Below are 25,790 nucleotides of genomic sequence, written 5' to 3'. Positions count from 1 at the left end.
GAGGACTCAGGTGGTTTCGGGGGGGATGTGTTGGTGGAGTAATGGTGCCCCCTTCTGCTCGAAAATGTGAGCCTCAGCCGCGACAGACAATTCGAGCAATTCAATGGCCAAACTATTATCCACAGAGACATGAAAGGAAAGGAGACTGTATATAAAACTGTGCAAAATCAGGCTTTATTCTTTTCGTCGTCATCATCATCATCATCATCATCATCATCATCATAATCACCACTATTGTCGTCAACATCGTCCTCGAAAAAAACATTGCTCACCGGAGACAGACAGCTGGGGGGGGGGAGGAGGAGGAGGGGGAGGAGGGGGGGGAATGGATCCTCAAAGAGAATCTCGCCGCTCAAATCTCTCGCCAAAAAAACAGGCATCAGCTATTAGCACAGTCCCGCAACACAATGAGTAAAGCTGTACATGTCCGTCTTTTCTTTCTGGGCAATGCATTTCATTTCGACAGAGTTTTCGTCAATGTCCTTTATTTACAGTTCGCTCTCGCTTTCAGCGCCTCAAAAGTCCATTCAGTAGTCAGAATTTTTTTTTTTTAGTTCCAGGAGAGAGGAGACTGAGAGCCCGTCTCGGACACAGACTTGGTTAAAGATGTTGGATATTATAGTCTCGCTGACTCCATAAATATATTTTTTTTTCCCTCTCCTTTTTGTCCTCCACTACTCGTCTGCCGCAGGTCCGAGGACAGCGCATTTTCTCCAGTTTAGGCAAACGTTGAATAAGTGCAATGTCTAGTATAATGTCAAGAAAATACAAACCCACACGTACATACATACATACAGTACATGACTAACTGATAAACTTGATAAGCTATACAAGGTTGCAATTCTCCGGGGGGGGGGGGGTTTGAAACCGTAAGAGTTTGCACATTAATGCGGATCTATATCATCCAGTGTCCATTAGTCAGGGCCTGGGAGGAGGTGAGCTCCTTGACTGGATACTGTCAGTAGATAGTTTGGTGAAACTGTCCATGAATTGTCTGTACAGTGGATTTTGTAGGTTGTGAATCCAGTGTGTGGCGTTTGCTCGTACACAAAGGAGATTCGTTTTTGAAAAATGAGATGCTCGCCACTTTAAGAAAAAAGTGATGAACAAAGTATCCGCACAGGACAGATTGTGGTAGTTTTTTTTTGTTTTGTTTAAGAACATAGAACAAAAAGCAACAGATATAACGTGTCCACGGATGAAATCATATCCACTGTTTTCTGTTTTTTTTTTTTTTGTTTGCAGCGAGAGTAACAAGATGGTCGCATGTGTTTTAATTTAATTGTGATACTGTATCTGTGTTGCTGTTGTTGAGGGTTAAACCAGTTTAAGATAACGCCTGAAATATCCTCCATTGAGCAATTGTTTGGACAACTCTGGGGGCTGAGAGACAACTAAACTCACTGCGACTGGGGCCTTGACGCACCGTTTTCATTCACAGCTCTCGTGAATATTTAACATTAACGCGGAGTCCAAACGTTATGAGCCCTGCAGCTGACGGAGACGACGACATTTTATCTGTGTTATCGTCTTCAAAATGTCAAACTGCTCAAACCGTTCTGGCGAGTATGGAGAAAAACATAGTACTCCAGTTCCACATTTCAGCTTTTCAGGCCGACAAATAGAAGCAAACCACTGCGAACACCAAAGAAAAATGAACTTAAAGCGTCGGTGAGTGCAAGAAGCTTCGGACGTGAGTGTTGCTTCGCAGTGGGATCAGCAGTACTAGCAGCCCTTTTCGCCTCACAGAATGTAATTTCATTAATGTTCACACCAGAAATATTGAGGAGGAGCTGTGAGGATATTGTACGACCCTTGTTCTTGACCCCGCCTTGTTACTCTTCTGTCCGCTCTGTTTGACCTTTTGGGAGGGGTTGTGAGGTTTTGAAAAGTGCATCGTCGATCAGAACCAATTTAAGCTCTGAAATAAAAATCATAACACTGTTAATGGCTGGATTTTTACACTCGATAATGTTATCAAAAAGTGCCTATAGTGTTACGCAACTTGAGTTCAAGCCACACCTCGCTTATTGGATTCTGGTAGCTCCGTCGAGCGGACAAGGACAAAGTGACGGAGCAGAGCTCGCCCCTCGGATAACAATATGATCGTGTCGCCGGCCTTAATTCATGTCATTTGTCAAATAATATTAAATAAACGGATCAGAGATAATGCCTTTGCAAACACAATAAGAGAACAAACTTCAATGTGCATGTAAATCCATCACTTGTTTTCCACAACGGGATCTAATTATCATTTGGAATGATGTTTTTTGTTTTTTTTTTACTATTCACAAAGAGAAATGATAGAGATAATTAGTCCAAAGGATCAGTAAAAGTGCAGCAAGAATGAAGAAAGCCCAGTCGACCCTGGGTTTGAAAGTGTGTGTTTGTCTGGGGAGCCACACCGGTGACTTCCTCCGTCGTCATCAGTGTTTTACAGTTCTGATGCTAAGTGACATGAACTGAGAAAAAGCAGACTGACTGACCTGAACCACGTAAGACCAAAACCGAAAGGTCAAATGAACATATAATGCGTAAAACCACTTGGAGACGAGGAACAAAGGAGAGAGAGGAAAATGAGAGGGACCAGAACAAAACGACTTTAGAAACAATGTGCTCTAGAGCGCCCTCGGCCTTCAGCATCAGGCCTGAGGTCAGCTCGCCCAAACATTCGCTGTCTGCCTGCCCGCGTGCCTCTGCCCCAGAGACGTATGGAGAACCTCCATTAGCTGGAGTAGATCTGGGTCCCAATCACACGCATGATCTCCTTCTGCACCTTAGGCTCCTGGGTGTTGATGTTGGCATCTCCTACTTGGCCATCCTCATACCTGCACACACAGAAACGTGAGTCGACATGCTGACATGGTGTTTTCTTTTCATCCTCTCGTCAACAAAATAAAAACCTAGCATCTTTAAGGTTTTTCTGATGTGTGCTGCTGCTGAAGACGAATCGTAAATAAGTAGATTTTACATTGTACTTATATTATTAACAAAGCAAAATACCGTTGATAAAAAAAGTAAATTTTTTGTACAAGAGTGAGCCTCTGTGATTTATTTCTGTCGAGGAGGCATTGCGAGGTCTGACACGTGAAATCGTCTTGTTGTTCTTCTATCTGATCCTTCAAACTGAAAAATACAACCGCACACTGAGCGCAAGTTCAGAACTCGATTATATTTAGCCGTGATTTAAATTTGATTGCGGGCCATCTCAAAATCCAATTTCCAACTCAGAAGACAGCAGTGGACATAATAATAGACTTGGCCATCTGGTGAATGAGCGCGTGTCCAAAAAGCTTGGACATCAGCGGCCATGTTTTTTAAACAAAACACAGCGTTAAACATCCATATTGAAAGGCTACGACCTGAGAGGGACCCACTCGAGTGCAGTTCTAGCACCGCTCACCCATCAGCACAAATCATTCACTGCTCATTCTAAATGATAATGGGTGACATGGGACGACTGCAGCATATACAATCGTTTTTTTTTTTCATTTATGATTAACAATGCGTTATATAAGGGTGATAATGAACTTATGATTTACTGGCTGCTATACAAACTCCTGCCTAATGTAATGATACTTTCTGTCCGTGGGAGGCGTTAAAAAAAAAAAAGAAAGCTTGGAGACACTCACACAAAAAAGAAGCGAGTACAGACGTGGTCGGACACCGGACACACCCAGATGTTTCCGTGTTTCTGCAGATCCTTCGATGTGATAACTGTTTTAAGGATAAAACACACGTTACACCAACAGTACCAAATATATTTTTATTGTACTTTCTTCTTCTATTGTTATTATTTTCAGTTGTAGTAGTGCTGATGCTGTTGTTTTCGGTATTATACACTAACTTAAATTACAATACGTGACACCTTAAGTGCTTAAACTCAATTATTATCTTCAGTGATGTGCTTTTTTCACCTCTTTGTTTGCATAAGAATCATATTGTTCTATTTTTTATAACTGGTATACATGTTTTTATTGTGTATTCAAACACTCCTCAAATTACCCAGTTTTATTTTAAATGTTGTGATCTAATTTTAGGGTGTTTCCTTTTCTCTTTTAGGTTTTTCAACAGTTTTTTTTTTCTTATTGTTCTATAATAACTGTTGTTAACTCATACAAATCATGTCTGATCATTTTAATTTAATGTTTACTTGTTCAGAGACATGTTTTAAATGGACAAATATCCATACAGGCTGCCGCGTTAAACCGATATTGATGATAATCCCGATATTTAAAAATTAACTACCGATATTCTGCCAATAATACACATGTGATAATATCGTGTAGATAAACATCGCCTCTTAATCATGTCAGTTTCTGTCCCTTCTTGCTTTGTGACAGTAGGTGGCGGTGATGCACTTTAACTCCGGCTGCCACCTGCCATAAAACGGTAAATATGTTCGTTTGTGAAATTCTGTACATTTATTCTCACAGATGGTCTCTCCACCTCCCCAGACTTGTAGTTCAGTGTTATACATTTGCCAAATAACAGATAATACACAGAGTTAAAGATGAATTTGACTGAGCATATTTTTGTATACATATTTTCTGTAGGTATTGTGAGTTCTTTATGCTGCAATAATCATGCTGTGAGAATCTGATATTGTGACAGCCCTTGTATCCATTACTATCTCAGCTTTCACATGTATTATACCCTCCGCTCGTTATTACCTTCACACAGAGCGATGCAGTTCAGGTTTCGACTCTGAAGGAACCTCGATTGTATTGGACGGCTCTGTTGAAAGAAAGAGGCAACAGTTAAGTCCCGGCAAGCAGCTGCAGTAAAGGCCGTGCTCCAACTGTAATGATCTCAAACACTGAAACAATCGGAACCGAGACACAGCGAATGTAAGAAGCATTTCGAGTCAACATCCAAAAAATTGTCCTCAACTGGAAACCAATATCTTTCAGCGCTTCTATTCCTTCCTTCATTTTCTTCTTTCTGTATAATGGGAGTCAGGATTCACGGAGCCCAACTATCTTTTCGGAGGATAAAGTATTTCTATTATGTTGTAAATCCTGTACGTGCGAGGCTGTAATGCATCCTGTTCACTCACCTGTGGGATGGTGTTCATTCGGTTGTAACGCTGCACCAGTTCATCTTTGGTGGGCATGCGGTGCTGTCCTTTCCCCATTCCTGCAAGAAGTAGCACACAGAAAGCAAACAGCCCTGAGTCAGAACGACCTTACCTTGAGTCACTCAAGCTGTGAAAAACCTTCCTCTAGTGGTCTTGAGCTCCTTGTACAGACAAATTATTACCCACGGTGCTAACCTTCATATGAAGGTTACTGTCCCAAATTACTGCTGAATATTTCAACCTGAACTGCAACTTTCAGTACGGAGAGAAAGAAGGAGATACAGCAGGTAGCGCTGTTAGCATTTTTTCAATAATTTGTCCCAATGAATGAAGTATTTATTTTTTGGATTTCATTCCAAAGATTAATGGTTGTATGACCAGCAACTGATTTTTCTTTTCCATCTTTAGATTTCTACACCCATCTATAAAGGCAGGAACACACAGGCCCAAACATTGACATCTAAAGCATTTGGGGAGACTCAGACGAGTTCGGGAACAAATCTGTTCGGTGTGTTCAGCTGTGTTGGAAGATTTTGGAACCGAGCGGATGGTGTCTAGTCAGATTCAACTTGCAAAGTCTGAGAGTGTTGGCGGTCTGAGGATTGGACGCCATTGGATACTCTGATTGGCGGTGTGCCAGCTGTTCAATGACCATTCTGATTGGCGGTGTGCTAGCGAATCAGCGCGGTGTGTGGGAGGGGCCGAAGTGAAGATGGTCTGCACTTCGTTCTGTCATTTCCTGTTTTCATGTTTTGGATTTCTGGCATGAGACTAGTGCCACTCAATGTTAAGGAGACTTATTGCATCTTGCACAAGTGTAGAACGTACACGCTACTGTGTAGTTGGCAGTAGTCGAGGCGGTACGTTTCAATGCAACTTTTCTGCCGAACGGGTCAGACCAGAGGCAACGGAGTGGTTGGATAAAGGCGGTTGGCTGTTGGTTTGAGTCTGGGTGGTGTGTGGGCCCCTTAAGACTGGGAAGCCATTGCTTAGAGGCTTGTTTATATGTCGGTCATTCTGGCAACTGGCTGACCTCCTGTCAACATAACCAGCACCAAAACCAGACTACAATAGCAGGCTCCAAACCTAACCCTAACCCTAACCTCTGAAATTGTGTTTCAGCAGAAATATGCAGGGAGAAGTAATGTAAAGCTTTAACATGGTTGTACAGCCCCACCCCAAGAAAAGAAAAGAATATATAAAAGCCAACAAGGTACAAAGTGACACACACAGATCCACTGACAACCCAATTTTACACAGTCACAACATAATGTATGGTATGGTACGTGGCACGCAAGCTCAGATAAAAGGCCCAAGGCCCCAGCACCCCAAATATGGACACACAACACAGAGCAAGACAATAGAGTTTGCATGAAGAGCTCCCACAAGTGAAAATGAAGTATTCCACAGTGATAATCAGGCCATGTTACAAACACAGAGCGTACGCAGTCAACACGGTGGAAAAACTTAAAGAAAAAAAGGCGGGGGGGGGGAGCGGGCCGGAGGAATCGTTTCCTACCTGAGTATCCAAAAGATATGCTGGAGATGGGGCTCAGATAGATGCCCTTTCCGTACGCTGCCCCATGCAGCTTGGGTTTGAAAAGAGCAGGAAGGAAGGGTCACTGAGCAGTTGCACAGGACAACCTCACACACTCACACGGATGCACTCCCATACATAGTGCATACATACCAGTCATACTGTAGATAAATCTTGATTTTGGCTGTCGTTATATTGTGATATACCAGAAGTGCTGTGTTTCCCTGGTTTTAAAGGCTGCATTACAGTTAAGTGGCTTCATTTTCTGAACTTACTTGACTGCTCAACTTGTCGTGATACCCACTTAGTCATGATCTCCATATCATTCATTACTTCAGCATTCACACAGTCCTAGCATTTATGTAGTGCTTTTGAGATTCTATATCAACAATATATTATTTTAAAAAGGTGCAATATGTAAGAATTAGAAACTTGGAGCTAGTTAACGAAGTTAGCTCAGTTAGCCGTGCAGCTAGTGGTCTGGGCTGGGAGCTCTGAGCACCTGGGACAGACCAGGGCTAGTTGGTTAGCATGCTAAACATTGCAACACACACCATGGACGTCGTAACATCCAAACTGTCTTTCCTCCACATTCTGTTGATCATTTTAGTTGAGTCTTTTCAGCCGTAATTCTTAAATAATGCACCTTTGAGGTCATGTTGCCCAGCCCTATCTAAAAGTCAGTGTTTTATATGCGTCTGTGACAGTTTACAAGTAACCCCAGCGACCAAGCACACACACACACACACACACACACACACAATAAAATCCAAAGATGTTGGATGGTACAGAGCCAAAGAAAGAAAAGAGTTTTATTATTCCATTTATGTGGAAACAACTCCATTAATCTCCACAGGAGCACCTTAAACTACCAATATATTTTCTCTCCACAATGAAGATTGTGTGATGCTCTAAAATCTGGTGTGAAAAATGCCCAGGTATTCAAGCAGTGCTGATGAGAAATGAGACCACGTACGATGACTTGAAGGTAAAGATGATAAGGAAGTAAGAGGATGACTGATAATGACGATGAGCCTCCAAACAAGAATGTCAAGAAGAATGAGAGGAAAAACGAAAGGACCACAGGTGCAACGTGGACGAGTGTTCATGCGCCACGGCGAAACCAGAGGAGTAATGAGAGGAAGGAACAAAGAGCGACTTGAGAATTTGGGAGCAAAATGTGAAGGAAGGTGGAGGTCAGGACGTGGCACATCTGGAAGAAATCAAAAGCAACACTAGACGAGGGGTTTTTGTGTGATGGCTGGAGCTGGAGGCAGACCCAGTCCTCCTCCTGTGACACACAGTGACAGAGGAAGGGGGTGGTGTCAATGCTCAAGGTGAAAAGGAGAGGAGAGGGAGAGAGAGAACGAGCACTGAGGCGAGATCAAAGATGGAGAGTTCAAAAGTTGGAGAACAAAGGGGAGCGTAAATGAAACACATCAGCATGATAGAGCAATCACCGCCGGCGTCGAAGTCTCAAAGATCCCTGAGATTTCACATTTAAATGTGTTTAATCCATTTGATGACACGGCGGTGTATCTCCAAGCAGTCATTATCAGCCGTGTTGCGCAAAAGAGACAATCTGGCGCTCTCTAGTGCTCAGTTTTTTCTTGTTTGATTATTTATTTATCTTTTTGCAGGCCTGGGTCACAAAGTGCAACAGCAACAGTGGCAGAAAAATATAAATATATATATATATGCAGATGGATGCAGACCTGAGTCCAACAGGACTACACATATACATTTTGCTTTGGCCTTGAAATGATCTCTATGGTTTGGTCTACTGCACCCATACGGTATCATTAAGATTTAAATCAACTTTAAATGACTGCACGCTACTATTTGACCCAGGTCTGAAAAGATAATGAGTGGTGCCAGTTACTGACCTTTTCTGGATCAATCCTTTATCACCCACAGGAAGTCTGTACTCACTATCATGGAGCTTGTCCTTTGCATCCTTCAGCTTCAGACCTAACCTACTCAGTGCTCTAGGTGGTTAACCCCAACAGGGCACACAGGCAGCCCCCTGACATCACAGCCGACACCACAGCCCCCTCCCTTTGTCCTGCAACAGGAAGGGACGTGCTGTCCGCTGCTGCCGGCGAAGGAGGGAAATAGGTGGCCGGCATCGGCCAGGAAAATCTCCCAGTGTGCCCCGCTCGCTAAAATGCCAATTGCAAAGCTGACGAAAGGGAAGCTGGCATCCATTAACTGCAAAAATGAATCAGCCGGACAGCGAGCCTGCTCTGTCCGAGAGCAGGTTCACTGTCCGAGAGGAGATGCATCGTAAATTCCAGCCAACTGCCAGGGTTACGTACCTGCAGTTTGGTATAAGAGGCATTGACTAGTCCATTTCTCAGAACAGAGTGCCAGTTCTCTATATGGGAACCACTAGAGCAAGTGTAGAGAGAGGGAGAGATGGGAAAGAAGAGATATAACAAAGTGCTGTGTGAATACAAATGGCGTGGATCTCAGTGTGCAACCATTGACGTGCAGCGGCCAGATCCATAATGTTCAAGAACGTTGTGATAACTTTTTGTCAGTGGACATTCACTATTAGTTCATTTATTATGATATTATTAACTTTTTGGAAAATGGCATGATTTATGACAGTCGACAGTCTATAATGTGTTATATTAGTTCACATCTTTTTACTTTTTACTATTAAAAAAGTATTTTTGGAAAACTGAAAAGACTCAAGAAGAGTTCTCTTCTGCCAACAACCAAAGAAGTACTGTGGTCGTCTATTTATAAAATTTGTTCGAGGATATTTTGGGACATTCTGTTACATCATCAAAGTCGTCTAAATTTATATCATAAAACAAAAAAAAACGTATTTAAAGATGAAGATGAAAGCAGACAGTTGTTCTCCAGGATCTGGATTGTCTTAAAAAAAAATACAGTGTCATGACTGCTGTTATTTTTAACTAGTTCCGAAGCAGCGTGACCTTCTTGTTCCCACAGTCTAATAAATTGAACAGGGAAAAGTTTGTAATTTCACAAAGCAGCCGTTTATGGATTCCCTTCAAAATCTCACAGATTGTCATTAAACTGACTTTGAACATGTATTTATAGTTCCTAGGATTCTATTTATATCAACATAAAATAATGGCAGCCAAGCTGACATTAAGAATTTGGCATTAACTACTGAGAATTATGAAATTTCCAGCATTAACCAGCACAAAGAGAGACTGTTAGCACTGCTCACGAGTTAGTTGTACCCTGCGAGTGCCCAGATGGGCCGTGTGTATCTAAAATATTCAGCAAAGCCCCATCTGCTACAGTACAAATCTCTATCTCGCAGATAGTGCTGGCTCCATGTGCTGGCTTAGCGAGGTGGTTTCTCCGTCCAAGAGAACGGCCACTGCTCTGTGCTGTTGTTTGTTATGGTTCCATAAAAATCTGCTAGACTGGTTCCTTCCATCCGCAACATAATGACCAGGTGTTACACCGAGACGTGTTCGTGTTTGACAGAGTGTGCCGCTGTAATGCTCAATTATGTATGCATTTTTAGTCACTATGCTTGATTTGAGATCAATTATTCACAGTAAGTGATTTCTCACATTTCGCATGTGCCCAACAGCCACAAGCTCAGCAATAAAATAACCTCAAATTACTATTCTGATATTTTTATAACAGTCCGAATGGTTTTAAGCCTCAAAAGTAGCCATTCAATGAAAACGTAAGAGTTTTGATTGTATGACTGCTGCGTCAGCTAATGAGAGGAACGGGGTGGACTCACTGGAAGGCGAAGGTGCTGCCGTACAGCTTCTTGGCAGTGCGAAAACGAGCCTCCTTGGCCGGGGGGCTGCTGAGCAGCAGGAACTGGTGGGAGGTGTGCATGAATTTCAGTTGCTAACAAAATGAGACGCAAGAGACGAGTGAGAGCGAGAGAGAGACAAACAGAGAATGAGTATGAGCCGTCAAATTACATCACGAAGCATTAAAAACTCATTTGACAGAGGACACTTGAGGGGATGACATTCTGCTTCCTACCCTACTCAGAGGCAGCTTGACGATATGGGACCTGTTACTGGAAATAATCCTGCGGAGAGACAGAGAGAGGACCAAAAGATAAATAACATAATGTGACGCAGAATTTAGAGCACCAGCCATTTTGCTGCCACTTTGCTTGAACCACAATGGGCCTTTTTCACAGCAGACGTTAAGACTCCGCCAATTTTACACAATTTCTTTACAGGTCTTGAAAAAAAGCAGTATAAAGCCTTTTGTGGCTCCAGAGAAAGCTGTATGTAATATGACAAAATGCTTACAAATGCAAACCGCGACATTATGGATAATGATGGCATCAGGTTTTGAAAAGGAAGATGGATGCATGGGACAGAGTGCTGTGGTAGTAAGTCCTAAAACCCGGAAATCAGGTAGCGTTTTTGCATTTCGGTTCCGTCCTCTCAAAGTATGTGGCTTATTTGAATTGGTTTTCAGTTCAACACCTTACATGTTTTGTTCCACGGCATTAAATGTCCCCCAATTTAATTACAAAATGCTTACGTGTCTTAAAAAATGTGGACATTAAATGCTGTCATGCCAGACACAGAGACTCATCCACTCTACGACCGCAGCGTAGTCTGTTTATAGCCTAACATTAACTTTTTACCCGTAGAGTTTTAATTTACATTTCGGACAATCACAAAAGTGGTGTTCATCTGTGAAGATTATGTTGCTGAACGAGTATCATAAGCTTGTGTTGGCCACAGAGCTTATTTTCAGCAATAATCCAAAATCCAATATAATAGGCTTTTAATCGAAGGACATCAGGGCGATGCTAACTTCCGAAGGTGATGTCTCTGGTTCCGCTGAATTGATTGTGATGATTTGTTTTTAAACTGTCCATTATGGTTAATAGATAGTTTGGATGGATAATAATGGAAACAAACAGTGTTATTGGAGAGCAATGCTGGACCAGTGGACTGGGATCAAAACATGACACCTACATTACCCACAATGCAACACAACCACTGAGTGACATCACTGGAGGTAATTTATCAGATTACATATATTCCAATGTACAGCAGTATTGCCAAACCTGTAAAAATGATGGAATTAACCTTAAAGAAGGCTCCGTTTAATTCACATGTCCCAGTAAGGCATGCCAGTGTGACAACGCAGGACAATGTGTGCAAAGCAGCTAAATTAAATTGGGCCAACATCAAACATGTTTTATGTCTTCCATGAAAAAGCTGATTAAGCATTATAATGTTGTCCACGATCATTTATTTACTCTCTGCAAACGAGCACTGCCGTATTTTAGATTCTGGAATCACTTCAATACCTGTTAACATTCAAAGCAGAAGTAAGCCCGCATTTTCCGAGCCGCTCCCGTCTACTCACCACTGTAGCAGAGGATGGGCCAGAGGGTCAAGTTTGTCCATCTGTTTCTTGATCTCTAGATATGAGCCCTGGGAAAAAAAGAGAAAAAAAAAAAAAACACAACCATGTGTTGTTTGCAGTTCGTTTCTGGTTTCGACAGATTTCCTTCTTTTTTTTTTTAACATAGTCAAATGAGCGAGAGACTCATGATTCCTTTAATACATAGTACAAATGCAGTCAGTCAAGCCACAGTGGAAAGAAGAGTGAGGAAGTACAGAGACGAAAAACTAATCTGCAACTGCCACTTAGATAAACAAAGACCCCACCCATGCAGCTTGAACACCACAGTCCAAAGTAAACACTAAACTGAGCTATATTAAACTTAATACAGTCACAGTGAAACATACAGTGATGATGTCATATGGACTAAAAAACAAAACGTCCTTCTCCCCCTCCCATCTCCTTCTTGTACCTGGGTCATTTCCCGGATGGACATGACGCTGTCCAGCGCTTTCTGCAGTCTCTCATAATTCTTCTTCTGTGTTCATCGGTTGAGCCAAACATCCATTGTATGCAATGAGAGTGGGAACAACATACAGATGTCTAAAATCACTTGTAGAGGTAAAAGCTTGTGATATCCATGTCATGAAAATGTTTAGTTCGTGTTTAAGTACAGTAATATTTTCCACATGTGTTCTGACAGCAGCAGTTGTTTTAACAGAATGTATTTACAAATGTGCGTGTCATGTGATTTAATCAGTAAACATAATTTCAGCAGTGCGGATGCAGACCTTTGGATTGAAGGCAAGCGTCTTGGGGTCATTGGGGTCAACGACTGATGGGTAGGGCTCAAAGATGATGCTCTTACGGGGAGACTCGAGAGCAGCTCGACACATAGCCACCAGCAGGTCCACCACCTGGGGAGAAAAGGGATTTTATGTCTTTATTTAATGCCTTTATTGACTCATTTTCAGGGTAATATGACACAAGAACCTGCCTCAGTTTCGATAATAACTAATCAGAAGTGAACATCATCACAGCTTCCGTTACAGTCTAATGTGTCGGTGCGAAAAGAAATCTTTGAGAAACGACAATGAATCGCTGCAGGAGCAAAAAGATACAAATAATCTATTATATATCTGTCGTCACCTCCGCTCCGGTCGCCACTTCCTCAGCAGCTCCAGACATCACACCCAGAGTGTAGAAGGAGAACACACACAGCTCCCTGGTGCACACAGCCGGCTTTATAAAGCATACAAGAAAATAAATGTGTCAGGAAAAAAAAAAGCACACACTCTTTCTCACTGTTAATCCTGCTCCCTTCACAGCTACAACGGTGGGAAATTCATTTACCGATGACATAACTGATTCAATTACAGAAAGAAAACTTCATGCACGTGCTGCTCATAACTTTTCCTGATTTCTTTTGAGTGAATCTATACTGTTTGTTTCTCCCCCTCCTCCTCCTCCTCCTCTCTGATACCTTCAGCATGGATCCGTTCTGAAAGACGTGCTGCTCGTCACACACCACGCAGTACTCGTTGAGCGTGGGGATCCTCTGCTCTGAGTACTTCATTATCTGCGAGGAGAAAAGCACAGTGGTGTCCCCTGTTATCACTCCCACCTGCAGCACTGCCATATAAAGCCACTACTTTTTGGCAGCAGGATTGTGACAAAAATTACAAATGTGTACCGCAATTATGGCTGTCTTAACTTGTTTACGAGGTGCTAGCACAACAATGCACTGCGGGCCCAACCGTGCCGTCCCTGCCGGCTACCAGCAGTCGCGCAATCCCCCGCGAATAAACAGCTAATACAATACAGCCCTCACATCCAAACAGATTGTAAGGTTGGCTTTTATTGTTGCTCACACGCGTACGGTACACGCAATTGTTCGTCGTGTTTTTGGACTGCAGAAATGACTCTGAAAAGACAGGCTGTGTGAGCGGACTCCATTCTTCCCCCCCGGAGGTCTAACCTGCACTAAGAAGCCGTACTCCAAGGTAGGGATGTTCTTGCAGTGGCCGCCGGCCTGGGATGAGAAAAACAATTCAATCAGCTGCCTCGTGGTAATCTGCGCTGGGGCCCTGGCCGCCGGGACAGCCACAGTCTGATGGGTCAAGTGAAGACAAAGCATTATGGGAAACGGCGCAGCAGCCATGTTACGGTAGGGGTAAGGAAAGGCTCAGGTGGGAACAGTGCAGGTGGCGGGTGACTGAGAAGAGGGTCACAGTGGATTAAAACAGAAAAGGATGATACAGCAGCATTTATCGTCAGGATTTTGCAGAACTGTGGATGATTTTGAACCAGTGTCTATATCAGCATTGTTTCACGTATGCGTGAGGAGTGTAACTGAGTATCTGACTGCAAATCTGAGACGTGCGCGGGTGCTGAAGTGTCCAGACTGGCTCCTCACCTGGCTGTTTGGTGGGTAGCTGAAGAGCTCCCCTTTAGGGTTCTTCATGGTGCACGAGATGGAGCGATTCATCAGGCGGGTCACTCTCAGCTCAGGGACGCTCAGCTTCCCTTTTAAAACCGTGTCTTGGATCAGAGGAAAACTTGGAGACCTGGAGAGAAAAAAGTGGGACCCAATTCACGTGCATTACTTCACCAGTTGTTACTTTTCTGTGATGAGAAAGTGCTTATGGTGGGTTTTTCTTGCAGAAATGCAGCTTATTATCTCACTATTTCTAGACATGCAATTTTATTTGCAACACAGCTCAGCGGTGTGTATTCTTGTATGAGGCTACACACTCACACCACGCTGATCTTATCTCAGATAACTGGAATCTGTTTGGGCAGCAGCTCATGTCACTCACTGTTAATATACAAGAACCAGTGTTCACTTCCACCGTGACCCTCAGCGCACTATCCGTGTACACTCCTGACATGAGACTCCTGTCAAGTAGTGAGGTTGTCAAGACAGCCTAGTAGTTAGCGAAGCTGACCTCCATCGAGCGGGCCGGGATTTCAATCCCCGTGCTCCCATAACTGTCAAAGAGTCCCAGGGAAAGACAGAGTCCGTGAAGAGTACTTCCCCCCTGGGGAAATTGGTTGAGTGTGTCAAATTTTGAGTTTAAGTCAATCTGCAGTCTGCTGTGTCAGAGCTTCCTCTCCCTCGCTTGTCTTCTTTGCTACAGTTCATCTCTCGCAGACACAACCTTCACAAAGTGTTTCTATCCTCACAGCTTGCAGTCAGTTGAGCAGATGGGTTGCATTTTTTTTGTACCCTGATTCTGTACTGGTTTGATCACGCCTGTTTCTACTATCTATAGCTGAGATGAGACTATCTATCACTGCAGCTCCCTTTTCACCTGCCCACAAACTGACTTACGAGTGGCTCAAAATGTCGCTGCCAAGCTTCTGACCAACTCCCCTAAGAAGTCTCATGTCACACCCAATCAGATGTCTTTTCACCGGCGTCCCATCAAAGCTCAACATCCCGTTCAAGATTCTCGTAATAACGCTCTGAGCCTTTTATGGTCAGGCATCTGTCCACATCGAAGAGCTCACTGGTGGCATATAATACCAGCAGGAATCTCAGGTCCTCTGATCACAGATTTGATGGTTGATTCAGGCTGAAGACAAAAGAAGACTGTGCTTTTAAGGTAACCCTAACCCTAAAAAGCAGCTTCAGACCTGTATGATCTGGTTTTGTTTAATACGTATTGTTTGTTTTTTGTGCTGCCTCCTGTTTGAGATGGTTGTCTGACATGAGTGTCCTTTGCTTTGTCCCTTATTTGCTTTTAAGTTAATTCTTCTTCTGTGAAGCGCCGAGCGATGTCTGCATTTGAAAGCTGCTTTATAAATAAACATATTACTGTTATTTGTATTATTATCCCTCATAAAATCTTGTATCTCGATGTTTAAGTGTGCACAACATTAAAATTCATTTATACTGCATTTTCCTAGACTAAGAGTGAAGAAGAAAGACAAAAGAAACATATTAGGTAGAGAAACAACCTAGAAGTAATTAAGAAAAAAGAAAATAATGAATGAACTGAATTGAAAATACACATAATGATGTGTAAAACAGGATATTCCTTTGAAATCTGTAAGTTTAGTGCTGCACATTAAACTGTGAAACCTTTCACCTCTATTACGTGTTCTTTAAAATGAACCGTCCATAAGCGATAATAAGCCGTTTTCTAAATGACTGTTACTAACCAACTGTAAATTATTAAACGAATCTGCCTTCTGTTATTTCCTTACTACGCTTGTGACAACTGAAGAAAGCAGAATTCACCCTTTTCAATATTTATAAAAACCTGCTCTCACTTGAGTTACGGGAATACTTTCAAATTTACCTCCTGTGGAGAAATGCAAAACATAACTGAACATTATGCCAACACAACACTAATTACGTCGTAATTGTTACAAATGTTTTTCTCTACTTAAGCAAAATGAATCAGTGCTCTTCTCCTTCAGCGATTGCAGACACTTGGAAACAGCGATGTACAAATCAGGACAATAACAATAACTAATAAAACTGTTCTTTAAAACATAATCATCGAGACAAGCGTGACAGTCACAGTCACAGGTGAACCGCACAGGTGAGCCTAAACATCTCCATTTAGTGACCAAAGCAGCCTGCGTCAGTTATCAGATATTGTCAAAAATGTCAATGTCTTGCATCCCTACAACTGTATCCTGTCGATATACAACACACGATACAAACACGCACGTTTGTTTCAGTGAAAATGTTGATTTACAGCGTACATTTCCTCTGGACTGGAGTGTCAGTTACTACCCCAAAATGTGCCGCACGCTGTGTATGAAACAAAGGCGCGGTTGTGTCGACGCCTTGAAAGGGATGCGCAACATTAGAGAGAGAGAGAGAGACCTACTTGGGTATGGGGGAGAAGATGCTGAGCCCGGCGCGGAACTTCTTGATGGTTCCTCCGGCTTTGAACCAGCTGTGCCGCTTCTCCTGCTGTGCCTTGAGGAACTCATTACTGAGGTGCTTCCACTGCTGTGAGGTGAACGTGCTCAGGATCCTGTCAGACAAAAAAAAAAAGAGGGGAGAGTGAAGCAAAGAGAGGAAGGAACGTCAGTGAACACGCCGGTGTGCATTATCATTTTGTGGGAGTGAAGATTACAATGAAATGTTTGTATTTTATGCATCTATCTATATCTGGGATTTCTGACGCTGCATAAAATCTACTATACACAATTTCCCTACGAAACATTGGAGGTGGCACGACTTACTTTTTGAGCTGCAGGCCCAGGCTGAAGCCTTCTTTATTGGAGGGCTGGAACACTTCCACTGACGGCTCTGAGTAAAGATGACTAACATTATTACACAGCGCACGGATACACACTCGCGCTTTTCTTTCACTCTCCCTCTTGCATTGCACATATTGTACTCACCTCCTACGCTCAGTGAGTGGCACAAATACCTAAAGTCCCTCCCAGAAAACCAACATCCACACTGACATCTTTACTCACCAGGTCCATCGAGGTACTGAGAAAGAGAAAAGCGCAGTCTCAGAATAATGGGCTCTGTTCTGATAACTTTCCAAGCTGTCGCAACCTCCTCCTGAGTCAGACACACACACACATACACACATACACACAAATATACAGAGTTAGCATCCTAATTAGGGCCATTTCTCATTACATAAATAAGTTATGAGCAGCGCGATGCATAATAAATGATGTGTTACTTCGCAAAATGTCAACGTCGGAATAGTAATGGGCAAAAGACGGAGGAGGTGTGTGCAGGGAGAGAGGACTGCTGACTCACATCTAAGAAACCGATGTTAATATGAAGATCGATGTCCACGTCATCAATTGTTCCATACTCCCTGTTTGGAGACACAACAACAGATAAAGTTAGTTTATCATAATTAATGGGATGCATTACACTCCAACCCCTTTCAACTGATTATCCCTTGAGGGAGAAAAATAAGGGTTGTTTATTGTTCTAATTTGCCAGACACCGCCTCGCTGAAATTAGTACACAATGTATCTGAGTCATTCCTCTGTACAGTGTGTGGTAAATGAAGAAGTACTGTACGGCACACAAAATTGATCCAAACAAATTGTATAACAGTTGTGTTTGTGTGTGTTTGTGTGTGTGTCAGTACTGTACCTAACAGAGACAGCGCTGTCGGTGTAGATGTCTTTTACCGCCTCAATATCTGCGTCCAGTTGAGGATGGCGGTACAGGTCGGCGGCACAGCTCCCCTGTAACAAGCAGCACTGTTCACAGTTACAGCACATGAATTTTACGGAGCAGTGGTTCTGTGTCTTTATCTGAGCTAAACACACAACTTTGTCAAATTAATTCAAGTTACCTCAACACCGCTCAGCTTGTTAATTTGTATTTTAAAAAATATTTGGAAACAGTTGTGTTTTTAGCAAAGCTCATAACTTAAAGTGGATTCTGAAACAAATAATGTTTATAATGTTAAAAAAATGTGTTTTTTTTAAATAATGCACACAATGTAACTGTATCTTTCTATGCTGGTTGTTCAAGTTTGCATTTGTAGTGCTATTCATCCATTACTTTTAGCCATCAATTTTCCTAATTTATCTAAGACTGGTAACAGTTTCAACCTGTGTGAACTACTATTCTTTTTAGCTAAATGAACAATCCATTAATTGTATTTTATTTTTTAGTTAAACCAGTCATTTACTACTTTTATGGACCTATTTCAAACACTTTAAGCGAGAAAAACCATAAGCTAACTACTGTATTTAAACCATTTATCTATCTTTATCTGTCTATCTAGATCTAGATAGCTAGCTAGCTATTTTAAATATCCATCACTTTTAGGCAAGGCAAGGCAAGGCAAGTTTATTTGTATAGCACAATTCAGACACAAGGCAACTCAAAGTGCTTTACAGGCACACACAAATTACATTAAAAGACAAACATTTCATTTAAAAGACATTAAAAATTGCATTATAAAAAATAAAAAAAACTCAGAGTAATAATGCAGTTCAAAGACTTCAGTTAAAAGCAGTGGCAAAAAGAAATGTTTTAAGTCTTGATTTAAAAGAGGTGAGTGTTGGAGCAGACCTGCAATTTTCAGGGAGTTTGTTCCAAATATGTGGCGCATAGTAACTGAAAGCTGCATAGTAACTGAAAGCTGCTTCTCCATGCTTCTCCATGTTTACTTTTAGCTAGCTTTGGCAAGTTAATTATTACTTTCAGTTACCTATCAAACATTTATCCATCACCATGTGCCTGCTATTTCATCTATGTATCCATAACTTTAAGCTCTCCATTACAAAAACTATATTTCAACTCTTTATCACCAATTCAGGTTTTAAGCTAACTGTTTTAATTGTTTACTTACTAAATTAAGCTATCAATCTCCATAATCTGTCTATGACTGTTAGCTAATAATTCAACTTGTATTAACTATTATGAACTATTCAAGCATGTTTCTATTGGTTTTGGCTATTTTAATCATCCATTATTTTAGCTAACAAGCTATCTTGAGCTAGCTGACTATTTGAACCAGTTAACTATAACTTTTAGTTTGTTATTTCAGACATGTATCCATTTCATTTCTCTTACGACTACAACTCTTTATGCTGCACATTTAAAAACTATTCATTTTAAAGCTATTTCCATCATTCACCCATTCATTCTATTACTGTTACTGTTTTTTAACACACTCAATCCCAACACATAGTGTCATGGTGTTACAGCTGACTCACAATGTGAAAACATGTTCTTAATCTCATTAATTCCGATTTCATTTTTCAAATCACCTGAGCAGTTTCATACTTCACCTCCTCAACACACACTCCAGATCAGATCATCACATCATGAAATAAGATCCCAGTTGTTAAATGTCAGAACTGTCCAGGATCATTTAATCCATATTTCCAGCTCTGATCCAACCTCAAGTTGTATCATCATTTCGTATTTGCAGTTACAAAATATGATGTTTGATAGAAGAATTTTGTTCAGGAAAAAAAAAAACTGTGAGCAACGACAATCTATTCGAGTGAGATGAGTTAGTGTTATCAAGATCTCAAACAGCAGGAGTGAATTTTCATCAAACAGCAGGAGTGAATTTTCATGTTCCAAACATATCCACATTTTTTTTTTTGTCATTTTTCAGAGATGGTTTTACATCATCTCATTTCATATGTTCACCAGATTTGTCACCCTCCGTACATAGCATATTTAAGTATAAATAATAGCAGTTGACTTAAGTTTGTTTTACATATTCTTGGTGTCTAGACTTGAAGTCAGACTCTCATCTCCTCAGCTCTGAGTGAGAAGAACAGATCATATGCTTTCAACCTTATCTTCAGTATGCTGCTTTCATGTTCTCTGACTGCATAGAAATGAGCTTTAAGTCCCCAGACTGGATTTACATTTCAATCACAGGACTTTGGGAGATAACAGTAAAAAAGGATGAGTAACAGATTAAGATCGTCTATGGAATTGAAGCATTGGACATGAAATGGCAGCCACAGAAATGGATTTGCCCGTGTTGCTTGGGAGGCTTTGTTACAAATGCCTGCAAAGGGTCAAAGTACTAAACCTGTTTTGTACTTCTGTGTAAAAAAAAAAAAAATCACATTTGAGACCAAACTCCTTACATTTTAAAAGACTTTCCTGCTTCAGATGAATTTAAGTATGCCCTGCTAGCAGCGAGACATTAGGTTGTAAATGTCAGTGAGCCGGTCCATCTGTTCTGCACTACCAGAGAAAAGTCTCCACAATTATTCACCACATTGCGATGACATTTGGTCTAAATATTCATAATCCCCAACAGAATGATTCCTAAGATTGTTGGTGACCCTCTGATTTACTGTCTGGCACCACTATCGGGTAGAACGAAATTCCCCTTGACCAACAATATTGAAAGACTGCTTGTAAACGTTCAAAAATTGTGCGCTCCTCTTTTGCTGCCAACATATTTTAGCAGTAGAATGAGCAAGTCAGCAAAACACATCCATTCAGAGGCTCTTTTATTGTTGTTGGGGGAATAAAATATTCATATTGAGTCCCTGGGTGATGATGTTTTTTTAATTATGCTGTGGTGTTGTTTTGGAATTAAAACGATATATGAAACGATACAAACTAGCATCAGCACTTTAAGAACAACATTTTAAGTGTCATGCAAACACCATATTAAACATTATAGATTCACTGTGGAAAGTGTAATAGAGTCTGCTCTACCTGAATGCCATACAGGAACTGTTCCGACTCGTTCTCCCCGTCCGACTCCTCATCTGTCCAACACTGGCCTTTGATGTCCTGTGGGCCCACACGTCGTGAAAAGGCCATTATAGTGGAGTGGAAAGAAAATGCAACCTCTTTCTATCATCCTTTCATCTCGCATCCTTTCTCACATCTCCCTATTTAGCCTCTCGTTCAAGGGGCTTCAAAAACACTGCTTTATATAGCATCTCAAAGAGAGAGAGAGAGAGAGAGAGAGAGAGGAAAAAAAAGCCTCTGTTTATTTCCAACAGACAGGATATTGTCTGAAGAATACTCGACTGACAATTAAAAGGATTGTGCTAATAAAAATGTCTTTTTTTTTTTTTAAACAAAAATAACCATGTCAGCTCTCGTCATTTCGAGCAAAGCCTGGAGATTCTGTTGCATAAACAGTACAGTGCCTAACTTAGATAAAGCCAGTACAACATTTGAGTTTCTACGTAAAGTCTACATTAAGTTGAGCATTTTCTACATCGTAACAAAAACATGAATGACTGACAAAGCCCAATCGTATTCAGGGATTACAGCAATAGGATCGTAGCTGTCTTACCATTGGGTCTGCTGTTCATAGAGCTCACTCAGACAGGTTTAGGCCTTTGAATACTGCCAACCATTGCAGCCTATTTCCAGTTGGAAGGAACGAAAACAGAAAAAAAAAACCAGAGCGCCCCTTTTTCGACGGACCGCTTCTTTTCCTCGCACACTTCGGAAACCGCAAAACCTTCAAAGGAAACAGAAATTTCGGATCAGTACGGGCAGAAAGCGAGAAACAAAGAGGCCATTTCCAGCGATGCCATGCTTTGTAAACGGTGCCCTCCTCCTCTTTTTCTTTAAATGGTCTGCACTTCACCTTGCCATGTATCCTAGCAACAGCCATCTCTGCCTCCATTCAGAGTGGCATTAATCACTGTGGAGAGAATGTGTGGGAGATATGTGCTGTACGTTCGGTACCCAGGATGTCTCCATTTCTTTGTTTTGTTTTGTTTTTTTTCCCAGGAACTTCATCTATTAATATCGAAAGCACCAAAGGATGGCGCACCTTCATAGACGCACGGCGAAAAAAAAACAGCCCATCTGCTGATGTCAGTGCATTGTTGGACTGACGTTTTTAATTTGTCTGGCAAAAAAAAGAAAAATGGAAGGATATATTTGAAACGCTCATTTCCTGGGTTAGCATGAGGAGAGCGCACTGTAGCAACAAGGTGTTGAGTAAAGACATTCCTCAAGAATGTAACATAACAGAATGAAAGGGTTCCCATAAAAGTAGTATGACAAAAATTACAGAGAATTTATGATACAATCGGAGAAGAAGCAGCAAGCGTAAACATGACTGATATCACAGAGGCAGCTACAGCACACTGTGTTTCATGGCAACCCATCACGTTTTGTGTCAGGCATGTAAACAATGAGCATGGTGTCCTTTTAACGGGACTCGCACATTTGACACTGCAGTACACAAATTAAAATGTACATAATGTGGTGCATATTGAACCAAAATACGAAGAATGAGAATTTCTAATATTTTTTTATCAGGACCAAATCCTGAGACGTGCAGACGAGGACGGCATGGAAACGAAGATTTGGCACTACAAGATCTCCACAAAACCATCAGGCATGAAGGCATCTACGCTGTTTCTAGGTCAACAGAAGTAAATCAGCACAGATTATTTGTTTTTCTTCTTTGTTCCTCACACTAACATAAGGCAGTTAGCTCGTCTCTACCTCAGACTGGGCCATCATCTGCGTGTCTGTACATTATAATCTCAACACTGTGTTTTTCTCTTCCTGATTATCTCTCCTTTTTATTTATTTTTTTATGTTACGTCTGGCTCGTCTTGAAAAACCCTTCCAGACATCATCTGCACCCTACTGAACGCAGATCCGTCCTCATTACCGCGCCTTCCACTCCAGCTCCTCTGCTTCTCTTTATGTGCCTGCTGCCCTGCCATGTCCTCAACACTGCTAGCATCTACACCCCTCTGCTTCCCCCCCACTCCCCGCCATTCCCACAGCCGCTGTCGTCTCACATACCAACAGTCGCCGACAAAGTCCCCCCCCCCCCCCCCCCTCCCTCCCTCTGTCAAACCCCCCCCCCTCACATCCACCACCACCGTCCCCATTCCACCTTCTGATAATATTCAACACAAACACAGATGCAGTCAGCCGGATTTTCCCCTCCCCCCACGCTCTGCACCCCTACCCCATCCATCCACACTTACCTCCACAGAGGATGGAGCCTCGGATGCTGTCCTTGCCTCAGCTGCTCCCCCTCTTAAAGGGCACACCTGCCCCTCTCTCTCGGTGGCTGTTTTCCGCTGAAACGATAGATGACAATAAGCCCATTAAAAAAAGAAATCAGAGAAACCAGCGCCCACAATCCAGTTCTTCAGCGTCTGTCCTCTTAGTGCTAATGGTGTGTGTGTGTGTGTGTCTGCGAGCAATCCAGCCGGTGTGTGTTAGTCTGTGTGTTTATCTATTGCAGATCTCTCTGCTCCTACTGCTGTCTTATATTTTGCCTGACAACACTGAGGGGTCTGAGCATGCTCAGTGAGATCAGGCAAGCCAGTCATGTGACCTGCAGCTGACTGCACTGCTGCTGCTGCTGCTGAGAAATCGGAGGAAAAAATGGAGGAAAATGGCTCTGCCTGTGTTTATGCGCCTGCCTGTGTGTGTGTTTTGTGTTTGTCTGGCTGCCTAAGTCTGTGTCTATGTGCAATTCTGTGCTGGGAGCCACTTCTGGTTGATATTCAAGTGTCTAAATGTATTAATTTTTGGGAAATAGAAAGAAAAAAAGAGAGAAGGCACAAATATGCTTGCTCCATTTGTGCTTTACACTTAACCTGCAGTGCATGGTGTACAAAAGCAGCTAAACAGAAGCTGAATTGATCTAACATTCAAATGATATTATATATTTCATTTACATTTCTGAAAAATAATACAACAGAAAGAATATTACATCTGCTGTGTCTGCGACACGCTGCCATTGTCTGCCTGTGTGAGATAATGGCCATTAGGCTTTCGAGCTAATCAGTCTTTACCCTAATTATCTCAGGTATCTATTTAAGAACTGACCTAAAGAATGGACGGATTAATGAACAGGTGCTCGGCAAACCGTCTGCTCCATGTGTGGCTGCAGTCAGGAAATGAAAAGAGGAACTGACGGCGTAATATGAATATGGGAAAATGTTCTGGCATCATGCCATAGTTGCTTCGTCATGCACAGTTAAACCGCCTGGTACTTCCCCTCAAATGATAAGGTGCTCCAGGTACAAATCAAGCGCTCACTATGGCAGTAGGCTGGTCATCATCTTCCACTTGTAGTCCAACTGTCCTTAACTGTACAACAACAGTCATGCGTGTTGTTTCTGCAGCTGAATATGCAGACTGTTAAATAATTCAGCCGTCTTTTTATTTTTGCACCATTACAGTATGTGTTTTAGCAACAAATCTTCAAATATTTCCCTCCGCGGTGACAGAAGGAGGGATTTCTTATGGATATTACCCATCACCAATGGTCCCCATTAATGCTGTTGTTTGTCTTTTTGTTATATTACGATAACATAATTAATACATAACTGTGGTGTTGTAGTTATGGTATTGTATTGATTGCCTTCCCCTTTTAGCCCTTGCTGTACTCGTGCAGTAATAACACAATTAAAAGCATTAGGTCGTCCGTCCAGCTCATCTCTAAGATTTATCTGAGCATATTCCCACAGTGTCTTAACTGTACCTCGTGTCCCAGGGGTGATCAGCCATTAATACTGACTGACAGCCAGGGGCTTGGCCAGTGGACAGGGCGACTGGCTGTCAGGTCTGTCCCTCACCTGGACAGGTGTGACCATTGGCCTCAGGCAGTGGAGTGGAGTGGAGTTGGGGTGGAGTGGATCCAGGCAGAGGCTGTCAGCAGCCGGTGAGACAGCATCATGGGCAGTGGAAGCAGCAGTGCTAACACCAACACAGATGTGAACAGGTGAGAGCAAAGCGGGACAGAGTGGGATGAGACACGGACACTGGAGAGTGCACCTTTACTGTAGGTCACTGGGAGTGTAGAAAAAAAACGAGGTGTTCTCTTTTTGTCTTTGCATTTGCTACGTAAATAATCATTTGAGGAGTATCTTTGCAACATTGATTTGCGTAATCTCGGCTGCAGAGTTTGAATGTTTGGATTTGAATGTCGCTGTGGTTGAAGCAGTTGAGTCTGGGGAACGGATTTAGTTTGTCTGCCATCTCCTTGGCCGAGCTGATTATCATAACAGCAGAATGAATCCTCCCTGGGAACATTTGTGACATTAGCTGTCTGCAGTGGACAAACAAACATTATGTCTGCAGTTACTGTCCGTGGTTATTATACCACAGCTGACTGGTTCTGTGATGACATTACACTAATCATGTTGAGGAAGTCCAGTAACACAGTGCACCTCCAACATAGACTCTGGTGCTCATGCTGTGTGGAGATTACATCATAATCATTATGTTTTAATGTGTAATACTGGCGCTGTTGCTTTTATTTCCACTTGTATAATGTTATGGTTTCAGTAGGTCTGTGGCAACGTTAGCCGAGCACTTGAAATGGGTCATTTTTGAATATGTTGTGAAAATGTAAAAATCTGTTAAATGTAAATGTTGAAACTGAAACTGCACTTGAT

General features: G+C 42.0%; 1 protein-coding gene and 1 long non-coding RNA gene across 10 annotated transcripts in view; one reads left to right on the top strand and one right to left on the bottom strand.

The window, feature by feature from the left end:
- LOC115580860 (uncharacterized) overlaps window positions 1-23,181 on the top strand; it is a 272,388-nt gene extending 249,207 nt beyond the window's left edge. The window contains exons 6-7 of the long non-coding RNA XR_003983947.1: window positions 22,678-22,793; window positions 22,997-23,181. This is a non-coding gene — a long non-coding RNA (uncharacterized LOC115580860). The remainder of the gene's footprint in view (window positions 1-22,677; window positions 22,794-22,996) is intronic.
- On the bottom strand, window positions 153-23,698 carry LOC115580852 (protein mono-ADP-ribosyltransferase PARP6). 9 transcript variants are annotated; one of them, XM_030415546.1, is made up of 23 exons: window positions 23,364-23,696; window positions 21,695-21,865; window positions 21,103-21,180; window positions 18,043-18,152; window positions 17,695-17,755; window positions 17,397-17,487; window positions 17,157-17,223; window positions 16,796-16,945; window positions 14,365-14,515; window positions 13,927-14,058; window positions 13,432-13,527; window positions 13,098-13,190; window positions 12,740-12,865; window positions 12,421-12,483; window positions 11,970-12,037; window positions 10,614-10,662; window positions 10,360-10,472; window positions 8,936-9,008; window positions 6,600-6,669; window positions 5,060-5,139; window positions 4,674-4,737; window positions 3,633-3,717; window positions 153-2,828 (listed from the first exon to the last, which is right to left on the bottom strand). In XM_030415546.1, the coding sequence occupies exons 2-23, from the start codon at window positions 21,695-21,697 to the stop codon at window positions 2,726-2,728; spliced, it is 1,926 nt and encodes a 641-aa protein (XP_030271406.1). In that variant the 5' UTR covers window positions 21,698-21,865; window positions 23,364-23,696; the 3' UTR covers window positions 153-2,725. The 9 variants fall into 9 exon arrangements, with proteins under 9 accessions (XP_030271406.1, XP_030271409.1, XP_030271408.1 ...); XM_030415549.1 differs by having other exon boundaries at window positions 12,421-12,486; window positions 13,927-13,980; XM_030415548.1 differs by having other exon boundaries at window positions 12,421-12,486; window positions 17,397-17,412.
- Between the last annotated feature and the right edge of the window lie 2,092 nt (window positions 23,699-25,790).

The sequence above is a fragment of the Sparus aurata genome, chromosome 4 (genome assembly GCF_900880675.1).
Source record: "Sparus aurata chromosome 4, fSpaAur1.1, whole genome shotgun sequence".
NCBI classification, from domain to species: domain Eukaryota; kingdom Metazoa; phylum Chordata; class Actinopteri; order Spariformes; family Sparidae; genus Sparus; species Sparus aurata.
Note: the sequence above shows the minus strand (reverse complement) of the source record. Positions and strands in the feature narration are given on the sequence as shown.

What these genes read in the sequence shown, in the direction of transcription:
- LOC115580852 (XM_030415543.1), bottom strand. Translation starts at nt 21,210, where the DNA reads ATGGCCTTTTCACGACGTGTGGGCCCACAGGACATCAAAGGCCAGTGT. An exon ending in AGAACGGATCCATGCTGAAG is followed by an intron (nt 13,191 to 13,431) that starts GTATCAGAGAGG and finishes TGCTTTATAAAG; the next exon opens with CCGGCTGTGTGCACCAGGGA. An exon ending in GAATGAACACCATCCCACAG is followed by an intron (nt 4,738 to 5,059) that starts GTGAGTGAACAG and finishes TTCTTTCAACAG; the next exon opens with AGCCGTCCAATACAATCGAG.